At 39.1% G+C, this 14,255-nt stretch overlaps 1 protein-coding gene and 1 long non-coding RNA gene across 5 annotated transcripts in view; one reads left to right on the top strand and one right to left on the bottom strand.

Moving 5' to 3' along the window:
• Positions 1-14,138, top strand: part of EPAS1 (endothelial PAS domain protein 1) — an 82,019-nt gene extending 67,881 nt beyond the window's left edge. For all 4 annotated transcript variants that reach the window (XM_087777248.1, XM_087777246.1, XM_087777244.1 and 1 more), the window contains exons 8-16: positions 4,055-4,202; positions 4,966-5,174; positions 5,499-5,686; positions 6,642-6,752; positions 8,458-8,942; positions 10,054-10,177; positions 10,267-10,384; positions 10,918-11,091; positions 11,839-14,138. In XM_087777248.1, coding sequence (XP_087633374.1) covers positions 4,055-4,202; positions 4,966-5,174; positions 5,499-5,686; positions 6,642-6,752; positions 8,458-8,942; positions 10,054-10,177; positions 10,267-10,384; positions 10,918-11,091; positions 11,839-11,990 — 1,709 coding nt within the window. In that variant the 3' untranslated portion in view covers positions 11,991-14,138. The remainder of the gene's footprint in view (positions 1-4,054; positions 4,203-4,965; positions 5,175-5,498; positions 5,687-6,641; positions 6,753-8,457; positions 8,943-10,053; positions 10,178-10,266; positions 10,385-10,917; positions 11,092-11,838) is intronic.
• Positions 1-14,255, bottom strand: part of LOC148053240 (uncharacterized) — a 95,108-nt gene that overhangs the window by 42,736 nt on the left and 38,117 nt on the right. The gene's annotated exons all lie outside the window — the stretch shown is intronic.

Genomic DNA, 14,255 nt, shown 5'->3' on the forward strand with positions numbered 1-14,255 from the left:
TTCCCAGAGAAAAGTAGCAGCAAAGAAAAACTGTCTGACCTTAAGGGAAGAAGGGAATATGTGTTAGCTCCAATGGCAAGGATTCAGGACAGCTTTGAGTTGAAATGTTACTTGAAAGAATGTTTGGCAGTGATCAAAGTTGTGTGCTGTAAAACAGAGTTTGTATGAATCATCCTGTTTTCAGAGCTGCTTTAAAAAAAAAAAAAAAAATCACACCATACTTACAGAGAGTTGTCTGGGAATGTATTTGTTGCAATTGTTTCTTAGGTAATGTGTGTTCCTGCTTTTAGCAATGAAAAGGAATTAGTGATCTAGGATGTGTCCATACGCTATGCTGGGCTACCGAGAGTCATCCTGAGAAATCAGTGGGTATGCTGCCCTGTTGCTTTTGAATCGTCGAGTTGCATTTCTAAGAATGGGACAACGCCAGGGAGGGAATGAAATGAGAGCTGGCAACCTCTTTGGTAACAGGAGAGAGCAAGTGAGCCCTTGTTGGTTTTCCCTATCTAATTAATTAAATGGGACCAATGATTTGGGACTTGTTCACATAAAGATTTCTGGAGAGTTTCTAGTAACCCTCTTGACTAGGCATTGATTGAGGCTGCTCCTCACTCCAGCAATTTGGGTCAGCTTATGTAAAGCACAGTTTATGTCTAGGTGCCATTTGTGCCTACTGAGAAGGGCCATGTCCTACAAACTTTTGCTGTTGGGCACAGGGACTCATCGAGAAGCAGAATGAAGGCCAGGGAGAGTCTAGAGGGGTGAGTTATACCAGCAAGAGTGCTCGAGGCACTGTGTGCTGCACAGGTTATAAATATTTAGGACCAAACTGTTCCATAGTGTTTCTGATAGCACAGCATCACCATGGATGATCTTTACTGTTGGAAACACAAGACCAAACTCTGTGCTGTGATAAACGCTGTTGCCCACAACAGAACCATCACTTTACATTGCCAGCAAATTTGACCCTTTTAGTTTTTCTAAGATAAATACTTCCCATGTCTTCGGGGACAGTCGGGCTTCTTACCAACTCGGAGGACAACCACAAACGCAAAGTGACAGCAAGCTGTGACTTGAGAAAACACGCATAAGCCCTCCAAATAGGAAATCCCTAGATTTCATAATGTGTGCCATTGAGATGTTGTCCAATGCACAGGGTAACCAAGCAGGTGTATAGCTTATACAGAACTTACTAATTCTTCCTAGCACGTAGCTATACAGAACTTATTAGTTCTTTCTGGCCATTGTCATTTATACATAGAAATATCCACCTCAAAGTTCATGTTCAGCACACTCGTATTTATTAAACAATAATTTTTATTAGAAATATGCTATGTATAGAGTATATATTCATGCAATAATACAGTCATCAATTCTGACAGTGCCAACCATTTAGTGTTGAAAAAATGCATAGGAAATAGAGGAAGGAGACTAAAGTTTGAAGAGAGAGAGGGAGAGAAACCTCAAATGAGTCTCTTGGATAGAAGCAGAACTCCTTCCCTTTCCTTCCTTCTGATTTAGTGATAAATCACGCTTACTGCAGTTCTACTGTACTGCAGGGTTGTGTTTTTTTTTTTCTTGAGGTGAAATAACAACTTCACATTTAAGCAAGCCACAATAGTGTTTGTGTTCTTGGCTGGAAGTGTAGTGCATATAGAGTACGAAAGTCTTAATTAGTCACCATCAAATGGCAGATTAGAGTGCATTTGGCAGACTTTAGCATATCCAGTTTTTCACGTTATGCAAGCAAGATGAAAATCCCTGTCTTGTTACATAAATCTACACCAAAGATTGACTGTAGAGCTGTATTTTCCAATTTAGCAATTAATAATCTATAATCACTTCATTCAGAGTCTAGTCTTGTTGCCATTAAAGCCAATTGGAATTTTGCTGTTGACTTCAGCGGGGAGCTGAATGTCACCATCTGGGACCTGCCACTTGGTAGTACGTAGCAGAAGTTTGACAAGCCTTCCAAGTGCATTGCATGTCTCAAGTGTCTCTCAGCAATTAAAAAACAAATTTTGTATTCAATTAAATTCATCCCTGCCTTCCCCCTTTCTCCACCCAAAGATAAAGAATATAATTGGAGCCTATTTCACTGAGATGTTACTAGTTCTGTAAAGATACAGGTAATGTATACTTAAAAAAAAAAAAAAAAAAAAAGAGAGAGAAGTGAGAAGTTCACTCTGAATGAATGCAGAACCTTAAATGTAGCGTTGATAACAAAGTCAGTAGTTAACAAAGTCAGTAGTTACGAGTGTATTAGTAATTTATGAGATTACCCCACGGAGGGATTCTGCTGTACTTTATTATATCAGAACATGACATGCTTTGAATAATAATAATAAAAAAGATTAAAGCAGTAAAAAGCTTCTTTGTAATGTAACAGGCGCCTACACTGTGACTCTTATTGATGAGCTGATGATTAGGAAGCAGTGTAATTATGTTTCACAAGCAGAGCAGAACAGTCCGGTCACTAAAACACTTTGAAATGAAAGCCTTTTGATTTTGTTCCACCAGAAGTATTTAATCAATAAAAGTAATGTTCTACTTTGTCTAAATAAATTAAATGAAGGATGATTAAATACTCCTAGGAAGAAAACAAACAAACTTCAGAGATAGAAGGATAAACACAGCAACAATTATCTGCAAAACAGTCGTTGAGTTTCACAGGCCTGGATTTGTACATTTGCATGGTGGCGACGTAGGGGAGACTGACAATAAATAGCTTCTGTTAATGGCCACATTCACAGGGAATTTTTCTGTACAAAGACTGCAGAATCAAGTTTCCAGCCTTACTGAGTCAAATTGCATTATTTTTAGGGCATTAGTTTGATGGCATAATGTCTTCAGGCATAAAAGCTGTTTAAAAGGAAAGATTGCCAATGTGGTCAAAGGTTTAGTTGAGCCAATTCCCGCTCTTGCTACTCAGTGTGACTATGTCTGCTTACAAATACAAACTCTTATTAGTACGAGTACTGCTTGCATACTCCAGCCCTAATTTTATTGCCATTGATCGATAATATTTTTCCTCAACTGACAACTGTGAATTGCATGGTAATATTCATTGCTTTTAGGAAAGGATGTACAACAGACAGGACATCATAAAACTTTACATCTCAGAAGTCCAAAGCTCCACGTTGAAAACTCATTCTCTTCAAATACTACAAAATATTGGGGGGTGGGGACTTCACCCCAAACATCTAGATGAAGCTTTAAACCTAAGTTGTTCTGTTGTCAGTTTATTGCTTGAGAAACACAGGCCAGTTGAAAAAAAAAAAAAAAACCCAACATTTTGAGTTAAATAAACATTATTTGATTTGTCACATGGGTCTTGGTTCCTTCTAGGCTGCTAATTTCAAGCTATTGCAGAGGAACAACACAGTTCAAGCAGACAGAAATACAGTAGTTCAGCTTTACTTTTTCTCCTAGGCAAAACAGTCCCATTTACTGTTCTTAATTCTGATACTTTTTTAAGAGTGATAGTACTTCTTCAGCCTCTTAATGTGGTAGTGACGCCTTTGCTTTGTTTGTGATGTTGGTATCTCCAGCTCCTAACGCTAAGGTATAAAAAGAGATAGGTATAGATTTAAACCATGAGACTTTTTAAATTTTTTGTGAGTAGAGCTTTTAAATCATCTGACTCTGGGGCTTATCCATCACCTAAATAAATTCACTTTTTTACAGATCAACTTGGGATCCTAAACTGAGGCACTTGTAGAACAGGGACTTTCAAGAAACATGCAGTCAGTAGGCATTATTTTGGGGAGCAATTAGGATCTTACATTAAATGCAAAAAAAATACCACACTCTGATCTGAATATCAGACCATCTAAAGAGCTCAAATGCCAGGCGTCCTGAGATCTCAGATTAACAGCCCATTTTATATTTAAAATGGCCAAATTTCCCCAAAGTCAAGCATCCTTGCTAACAAATGTCGTAGTGTAGTTTTGCATAATGAAAACTCAGAAGCAGGTTTGTTTAAAACAAGTGTTACATCTTGTGCGTTCTTGTCCTGCTGCATTATTTATATCTCCCTGCCCCCTTTTCTCAGTGTGTACAAAAGGTCAAGTAGTGACGGGCCAGTACCGTATGCTTGCCAAGCACGGTGGATACGTATGGCTGGAGACTCAAGGAACGGTGATTTACAATACGCGCAACCTACAGCCTCAGTGTATCGTCTGTGTCAACTATGTGCTGAGGTAAGTTGTGCAGGACAGAAAAGCCATGTATGGATTCGTGTCCTGGAAGAAATGCAATAGTCGAAGGAACTTTTGAAGGATCTACTTATTCAGTGTTGTTATTCTGAAATCAGTTTAGTCATGTTTGTTCAGTCTTGTTTACTGGCGTTAGACATCGATGAAAAATGTGGCATGCCCGTTCCCATACACACTGTTGAAATACACCACAGCCTTTCTCTTCTGCAGAGTGGCTGCTCTGCTGATATAACAGAGCATAAAGCCTGCACTGAAGATTTTATTGTGTAACACAACTGCTGATATGTTTTGTTTTTCTAATGCTGTGACAGAGAGATAAAATTAAGTAGTAATTGTATCTTATGTTGCTAGGAGAAGCTGTTTTCTGCCTCAAAAAACAGGACCAATCAGGAGCTTTGCCTCTGTCTGGCAAAACTCAAGTATTTTTGGTCCTAGATGGGGCCAAAATAGGAAATACTTATTTGAGTGATAGTCTGGGTCATTATAGCCTCCACTACATCCCTTCAAAAAGCAGAGCAACAAAGCCCCGAGTATTCCCACAGAAGTCCTGACCACACTCTGCGTCATCTGAGATGGTGGTGCTCAGCAACGCTGGAACTCTGCCTCGCCTGTCGAGAGCCTGGCATGCGACTGAGAGAGGCCAAAACGCTTGTACGGGCCCCAGCTTTAGAAAGCTTGTACTGCCTACGTTACCCACATCTTTTTTTTATTTTAGAGTGCAAAATACCTAAAACTATTTTCTTGTTAGTGAAATTGAGAAGAACGATGTTGTGTTCTCCATGGACCAAACGGAATCACTCTTCAAGCCTCACCTGCTGACGATGAGCACCGCCTACGAGAGTGGCATCCCCAGCACGGAGAAGAGCGACTTCTTGTTTACTAAGTTAAAGGAGGAACCAGAGGAACTTGCTCAGCTGGCACCAACACCCGGCGATGCCATTATTTCCCTGGATTTTGGTTAGTGTTTGTATAAGTATTTTTTGTGCAACAAAGAACCACATATGAGCCTACATTTAGAAACTTAACAGACAAGGTCTATTTGCTGTGTGTACAAATCAGGAGTAACGGCTATAAGAGCCCACATGCTCACACCAGTGGAAAATTTCTGTGAATGAGAGCAGAATCAGGCTTTCTTGCTGACTAAACACCATGCATTAAGTCTATGCCAACTTACTGTCATGGCAACTAGGAGCAGTGTTTACTTTCAATGAATAGCTGCCGTTATATCATAACACAGCACAACCTAAAAGCGTCCATTAATATTGTTAAAACTCCATGCAGGGACACAGAAGTTTGAGGAAGCCCCTGCCTTCACCAGTGCTGTTTTGCCACCAAACAAAGCGTGGCCAGTGGAAGTGAAAAGCCACGCTGCTCAAGGCGAAACACTGACGATACCATCCTTTACAATGCCTCAGATTGCACCTGGCAGCAGTACTCCAAGTGCAAGCAGCAACAGTAGCTGTTCCACGGTAAGAAGAGCTTTAAAAAAATTGCATGTTATGTTTTGTATATAAGTCCCATCAATATATGTAGATGATGTTTTCATGTTGGCAGTCCTGTCTCATTGCCTATTGACAAGGCCCAGTGTATCTATAGCCTTCTTGTACTGTGTATATCTTAAGCATCAATAGCAAAAACATCAAATGGGAACTATATCCTGCCTTTACATTGCAATCCTCATTTTCTCCCAGCTGTCCCTCAGTAATTACTATAACCTGTAAAACAACTAGGAGAAGAACATGCTACCACCTTTCATGGAGTTAACCTTAAATAAAAAGCCAGTGTAAAATGGGGTGGTCACTAGCAACATTGCCCCAGACCCATATGGCCTCCTGCTTGTTAACTAGAAGCTATAGTCTCTAGTCCAGAAACTTTACCCAACTCTGGCTTTTGAGAGCAGCTCCACAGAGTTCCTTGCTGAAAGAATGAATGTGCCTCCAGAGCATTGCCCCCAAGAGCTGGAGCCACTTTTAGCCAGCCTTTACTAGAGTAAAAGTAAAGTAAAACTTTAAAAGTAAAGTAAAACTTTACTTTACATGCCCAATTTTAATAAAGACATTGAGCTGTAGTGCTAAGCGTCACTTAGCACAAGTGTGACAAGTCTTGACACAAGTGTTTAACAGTGTTGCTCTCATGTTGCTGGTCTGAGTTGCCAAAAAACATTTAAACTAAGATGACAACTAGGTTCCTGTCTTGGGTGCCTTCGTTAATCAATATAGCGCTCAAATTTTGTAGTGACAAATAATCTTGTGTTGGAGAAAAGTGTGTGATAGAAGCGGACAGTTTTGGGTTCTGAGGATGCTATGTATACAGCCTGGTATCATGGGAAAGATCTGTTACTGAATAGCACAGTATAAACTGCATGATGCTAAGCCAATACTGTGGTTGTCTTGCTGCTTATAGCAAATTGTTATTTCTGTGCAGCCAAGCAGCCCAGGAGATTATTACAGTTCTGTGGATGAAGATCTTAAGATCGAGGTGATTGAAAAACTCTTTGCCATGGACACAGAATCAAAAAGTCAGTGCAACTCCCAGGTAAGGAACTAGTATCTCTTCCAAAAGCTGTAAGAATCAGTCCCCTGCTAGCAGGTGGTACAGATGCATGCTGTATGTGCAGATATAGTAACATACATGCAGAGTGCATTTGCACATGTATACCAAAACTTTGATGCACAACACTGACCAAAATATACACTTTCAAAAGCTGGGGTGTAAATTTCTAACTCTCTGAAGCAAGTGCCTTAGGCTGTCACTGTGGTGGTGCTGCTAAGAAGAAAGCAGCAGCAGAGAGCTTGCAGAATTTGGAAGCTTCTGTAGATGGGATAAGGAATTTAAGCAGCAGCATTTTTTTTTTAAATCTGGCCTAATAACTAGTGAGTAAATATCCTTTCTAGAACAAAATATAAATAAACTAATTCTTGCAAAACCTCAAAATGGGAAAGAAATGCCCCTCATAGTACATCCCTCCTTTAACTACAAAATGAAAACTGTCATTTTGGATATATTCCTCTTGTCTTACCTCTTGGAGTCTTTCAGAGAGATGTGACAATTACTTGCACATAAAGTAACATAAAGTATCAGTTTCCTGCATTCTAATCAGGGTGTAAGTGTAGAAATTGCCTCTATAAAAAAAATCTCTTAATCCTCCACTATTATAACATTACATCAAGTGAATAAAAGGTGTAGGCCTGATTCAGCCCACCTAACATAATTGAAATGCCTTTGTTAAGAGCTTATGTTTCTTTATAGTTAAGAGAAAGGAACAGGCATTGCTGGCTGGCAGCTCAGACCTTACACTCATCTCCTCCTGTTATTCCTATGGAAAGTTTGGGGTGATTTGGGCCCAAGTGAGGTGCCTCAATTTGCCAGTGCAATTTGCAGACTTGCTAAGATACAGGTAGGCTGTAGTCCGTATCCTGAAGAAATTTCATCTAAGTTTGGACATAGAAATAGCAATGAAAGCAACAGGAAGAGTGGACAGATAGGAGGAAAATGTGGATCAGGATCAAACTCCATGCAAGACTTGACATGTGCAAACTTTGGTTTTGTCAGACTCAGCATCTGCTTTCACAGGCGTGTCCTACCACATCAGCAGGTTTGTCTGGTGGGAAAAATGAGTGTTAGAAAAGTGCCCCTGTCATGAGCTGACTGGTGGGCCAACATTCATTTCCCTCTCTGTTCAGCTCTGGTCAAATGCCAAGACAAGTGCATTTAAATATGACTAGTTTTCCAAGGAAAAAAAAAAATACAGATTTAAGTGCAATAGTGTCCGTCCAGCTACATTTTTTAGAACTTTTGCATTTTTAGACACTTTTTTTTTCATGTAGCTGGATTATGAGAAAGCTGTGTTTTCTGTTTTAGCACGAAAAGCCTGAGGTTGAACTACATGCCACATGCTGTAGAGTCTCGGCAGACAAGTTATTCAAAGCTTAATGAAACACAAGATCTAGTTCAGATCACAGTGACGTTTGCAGGCTGCTTGCAAGCTGCTTTAGCAAATACTGCTTATCTGGAAGGTTTTTTTCTTCAGTTTGTTGTCTTACTTTGCGGCTGCTGACATAACGAACGTGTATACTAGTCATAGAAATAAGACATCTTTAAATAGGAGCTGGCCAGTTTCATGTAGGTAAATTTGGCATCAGTGATTTTTCAGCTTCCCATCTACTAGTATTTCATATCACACTGCCACAACTATTATTAACTTTTAGTTTCTTTATCAACTTAATTTATTTTTGTGCAGACTGACTTCAATGAACTGGACCTTGAAACCTTGGCTCCTTACATTCCTATGGATGGAGAAGATTTCCAGCTCAGCCCAATCTGCCAAGAAGAACGTCCCCTCTCGGAAAGTGCACAAAATACCCAGCAGAGTCTAAGTAGCATGAGTGCCATCTTCCAACCCCTTGCTTCTGCTTCGCAGAGTCAGTTCCTCCCAGAGAAATATTGCCCACAACTATCAAATAAAAACATTAACCCTGGTCACGGGTCTCTGTCGTCGGTGTTCTTCAACAATATGAGCAGGTCATCACTGCCACCGTATCATGACCAAGCCAGCACTCCCCTGTCTTCGATGGGAGGAAGACCGAACACCCAGTGGCCACCTGATCCCCCATTAGAATATGTTCCTGCTAAATGGAGATGCATGGACAAATACTCAGGATCCCTATCGAGTTCCCCTTCAGGGCCACCAGTACATTCTCCCAGCATGCCCATATATAAAAAAAGGTAAGAGTTTCTGGGGTATAACTATGTATTTTACTCAGAAAAGATTTTGGGGAATAAGGGGGGTGTCATAATATTGAAAAATTCTTTTTTCTCGGTTCAGCTGGAAGAGTTGTTTTGCTGGGCATCAGACTGCACTTTTGGGGAAATCAGTGTGGTGCTCTCTGAGCAGCAGTCAGTCTAGGGGAATCAGAAGTGGGCTAATTTTTTGCTGCCCATAAGGATGCATGAATGCATTTCCTGCTGGTTGGGTAAAGATTACCCAAGTAATTCTGCAAAGCCTGCTTGACTTTATGCAGTTATACAAAAATTCTGGAAAGGCTTACTGGTCCAGTATACTTTCTTATTTTGCACATATTTTTTGCACAACAGAAAATAGGGGAGAGGGAGGAATGACATTTATTGTTGGCATACATAAATATTACAACTAAGATTTGAAATTACAGAGGTTTTTTTCTACAGCCCTTCTTTGCCTCGATCGCTTTCTTACACATGTGAACAGTATGGGATGAGATGTAGATCAGAGGCTACAGTCCTAGAAATTTCCTGTCATTGCTAGAAGTTTCTCTGCAGCTCTTGGGTAGCATGCAGAGTGTGGGTCTTCAGTGGTGGTCATGCTAAAACATTCAGGAAGTACATAAAATAGCAATGGTCATTTTAAACCATGAAGCTGTGCAGTTTACCTGCAGTTTGCTTTCTGGGATTTCTTGTTGTTGGCAGAAATACCAGTGTCTGAATATGCATCTGGAAAGAGAGGGTTTGTCCCCAGACAGCAACCTGTGTGTATTTAGTATGCAAAGCAAGGGGACAGGTGTGGCTCTCAAAATCCTATCCTTAAAAATCACATTACTTTCTTTTCCACAGCATTTTTATGTCTGCCTGGAGAGTCCTAGGGGCTGTTTATGCCAGTCTTGATCCCAAAAGTCTAAAGTTTCCAAAGCTTGTGGGATGACTAACAAAAGGAAATAATAACATTTGATGTTTGAGGTCTGTCCACTGTCACGTGTCAAAAAACACCTTAAATGTCTTTAAATGAAAGAAGAATCTGTATAAATCAAGAAGATGGTTTAGATTTGCCTCCCTGCCCACTCACCCAGAGATCTTTTCTCAACAGGCCCCTGGATGCTTTTGGGCAACGAGGCATAGATATAAACCCAGCAAGAATTGCTCTGTCTAACAGTTTGAAACTGAAGCGACAACTGGATTATGAAGCACAAGCGTTGCAACAACTGAGTGGGGTAAGCCTAAGAAATGCATCCCCTTCATAACTTTGGACTCATCACGGTCATTGGTGTAATTATTTGTTTTGCTTTTCTTCGTGTTCTAGGGGGATCCATCTGTCATTAACCCATCTCACCTAATGTGGAAGAGAATGAAGTTTCTCAAAGGGGAAAATTGTTCCTTGATTACAGAAAAGAAGTCTCTCAGCACAAGTGTTCTTACTGGTAAGAGAAAAAAAGTGGTTTTGCAATGTTAAGTATTGAAACACAATTTTAAGACAGGTTGAATAGAAACAAAAACTCCTTCAGAAGGAAATGTAAATAAGCTCTCTAAATATTACACTCAGCTAAAATTAAAGATCAGATTGTATCACTGAGAGCTGAAGAATTTAAGGTACATTTGATAACTACCAGGTAGATGGTTTCATGTATGTTCACACCCTTGCTTCGGAGGTAACAGAGATCAGCTTAATGGAGATGAGTTTACCTCATGCTGATCCAAGGTGTGGACATCTCAGAGCTAGAACTGATATTTTCTCCCTACAACATTGTGTTTCCTTACACAAGCATATCATGGGTGTGATACTACTACTGGAGCTAGTGCTGTTTCTTGACTTCTTCTGTGACAAGATGTAGGTATGCCTACGCCGTGTGACCCTCATGCCGAGTATGACTTCACTTTGAATTGGTATTATCTACTATAATTACTACACTGGCTTAATTTAACTTTTTTTTTTTTTTCCTACTGTGTGAATCAGATGAATTTGTCTGTAACGCGAGAGGTCTGAGCCAACCAATGCAGCAACAGCAGCAGCAGCAACAACCCACCTGTGGCAGTCCTGGTGAGAATTTGAAAGCAGGAGCGTTTCCCCCTCCGTTTTACAGTTCCCATTATCAGGACTATACTGTCCAGCCAACGCATAAAGCGTCAGGTAAGAGCTGTCAAATACAGAAATTGCAAAGTGTTGGTATTTAGTTCCAGTACTGATTCCATGAAAGGAAACACTTAAAAAAATACGGAGGAGGATGATAAGCCAAGAACCAAATATGTATTGCTTCACAGAATGAAAAATTAGTTCTGTTGTTTAGTGTGAAACTTTAATGTTTACATTTGTAATGTATGAGGAAAAATTATTTTTGCCCTTCATTTCAATTGAACTTAATACATTTTTACCTTGGAGGTCCAGTCGTCCTCCATCCATAGTCTGGTCTTGTGATGGAATTGATCAAATTGTACTAAACAACTTTACTGCAGCATTGATATGGGAGGTTTGAAGGTTAGAGTTTTAACACGTGCCTTCTTAAAGTTAAAATAAGTAAGTAAAGGGGACATATGTATGTCCCTTTTAATATATAAGGGGAGCAAGTGTCAATTTAGAAACTGTGTTATTTACTACAGCTTTCCTCATCTGCACCAGTATCATTTTTCTCAGAACAATCTAAATTGAGGGTGGAGGTGAAAAACTGCACCTGTCCATGTGACACTCTTGCAACAGTTTAAGGCAGAGCAATACATAGGTTTGCTCTGAAACCTGTAACTGCTGGTGGTTTGCAGCATATTGCCATAAACACAACATGAAATTGTAACTGGTGTAAACAGAAGAGGGAGGAGAGGAAAGAAGTCCTCCCTCTGTCTCTCCGGTCTCGGCACCATGACTTACTTCACTAATCTCTTCCAGGTATGACCAGTCGTCTGCTGGGGCCCTCCTTTGAACCCTACTTGTTGCCCGAGTTGACGAGATATGACTGTGAGGTGAACGTCCCTGTATTGGGCAGCTCGACGCTTCTGCAGGGCAGTGAACTGCTCAGAGCACTGGACCAGGCAACCTGAGCGATCTCGCAATATTCCGTGGCCTAAACTGTTCAAAACAGCTTCAGTTTTTAAATATATTTTTGCAAGTAGACAATTTCTAATACCAATACACTTTTACAGGATTTTACTTAGATATTGAACCTGTCCATGTTACCAAATAGTGGCCTTTTGAAGTTACTCACTTTATTATTCATATTAAAGAAATACATCTACTGTATTTTCTCTATTGCAATTAAAGTGTTGTTTAGAGAGTTTGATTACCCTCCCCCTTATCGCGTTACTTGTAATTTATACTCTGAAATTTTCTTCAAATTTCATGCTAATAAAAAGCTGTGGTATAAATGCCTCATCATGTGATACTTTGGCTGCAGTACTGCAAAGATTTATTTTTATTGCCAAAGATGAATGAAACAAATTTGATCTCCAACCGCAGTTTTTTGTTGATCTGCCAAATTGAAATCCTTTGAGTCTTTCTGTTTTCCAGCATTTATTGTATTGTAACTTTCATAACTTCTGGAAAAGCATACTAAGGAAAAACCCCAGCCTTCCGCCTCCCCTGCAATTTTTTTATACACTTTGTTGAAAAAAAATGTGAATGGTGAACTGCAATGTTTGTGGGTATCTGTGAAAGTTGCACGTTGTAAGCTTTTTTTCCTCAGAAGCAAGCCACATTCTCAGCTGCCTTAACCTGGCTTAGCTCTACAGCCAAGGTAGTCCTACAGATTTACCCCAGTGGAGGATTTAGACCTGCGTTTTCATTTGTGTTGAGGTTTCTTGTTTTGTTCTTCATTGTTCCCTTTATTTTTTACACACAAAACAGATTTTTTTTTTTTTTTTTTAAATTTCTCTCTGGGTCAGTTGTTAATCATCTCTTGGTACTTTTGCTATATCTAGGACGCAACAACTTTAAGAGCTGTTTCTGCTAGAACTAGTAGTATTTGTTATGGTGTTGCTGATATTTCAAGAATCTGACCAGCAGCCAGTACTAACACCTCTGATTAATATTACCCTTTTTCATTTTACATGCTAGCTAGCAGTATAATTGCAAGGTTGAATCTTAAAACTAAAAGTTACCGTAGTATTTCCCAGCCTATTAGGCTAACTCAGTTAGAAGCAGACAAAATGAATTAAGGATTGTGTAGTGAGATGAATAGCTGGCAGGCAGGTCTCTGTCATTTTTACTTGCCTTACATTAATCAGTAGCCAAAATGTCATTAAAAGGCAGCCAGACATTTTCAGAGCTCCTTTCCAACTATCGTTAGTTGTCATGCACATATTTTAAAAAAATAAGGCTTTGAATGCTTTCAAAGGCAAAGGGATTTGGAAGTTTAAATTACAACATAGTTAAACAGCAAAAATATTGAAGTAATAAAAGGCAGGTGAGAAGTTCTGGCTTTAAAATGCATACAGACCTAAGATATATGTTGGGATATATCATCTTGTTTCCTCCACTGGTATAAATCATCATAGCTTCATTGAAGAAAATGGAACAATGGCAATGTACAAAAGGTAAAAATCTGGCCCAAAACTTAAAACAAAGATATATTCTTTTGAGACTTCTGATTCCGCTGAGGCCTGGTTTATAAAATTGCTTTGTATCATGCACTGACACTTGCAGAGAGGGAGCCTTGGGTTCATTGAGCACTTCAGAGTTCGCTGCGTTGAGCGAGTCTTAACCACACATACTTAGAAAAGCTGAAGATCTTTTGTTATTGGTACATAATGTAAAAAAAATATGATAGTCCCTATTGTAGGCAATCTTCCAAGAGTTTATTACCAAAAATAATCTACTCCTAAAGTGAAGTTATTACTGTGTGGAAAAAATATATTGTAAGCATCAAAATCTCATGAAAATTGGCGAGCCAGATTTGACAAATTTGCAGTGGCAAGGACTTAAAGGCTTCAAGGATTAAAGACACTTGAATACTGCTCTTCTGTTTCTTATTTGTGTAGTTTCGGCATTAAAAATGTTATACCCTAACAGTTTACTAAAACACTCTGAAAAAATATTCCATGTCTTAATATTAATCATTCTTTTTATCATAATTATTTCATAATCTATATTGCTGAATTCTTATTGACAATATTATAACTGTATGGGAACTTTAACTTGATAAGGAAATGTATTTTGACACTGATACCTTATTAAAGTATACTGATCCTAAATTCTTTGTGACTCATTTGCTATGAATTTGTTATTTGTTGTATCATTGTAAAACAAAAGTATTTATTAAATTATTTATAGAAAATAAAGGTTTGCATTGATCTTTGAAGAATGAAAGA

This window comes from Nipponia nippon, unplaced genomic scaffold (genome assembly GCF_047370975.1).
Source record: "Nipponia nippon isolate SJK-2023a ecotype South Korea unplaced genomic scaffold, ASM4737097v1 scaffold_4, whole genome shotgun sequence".
Taxonomy (NCBI): domain Eukaryota; kingdom Metazoa; phylum Chordata; class Aves; order Pelecaniformes; family Threskiornithidae; genus Nipponia; species Nipponia nippon.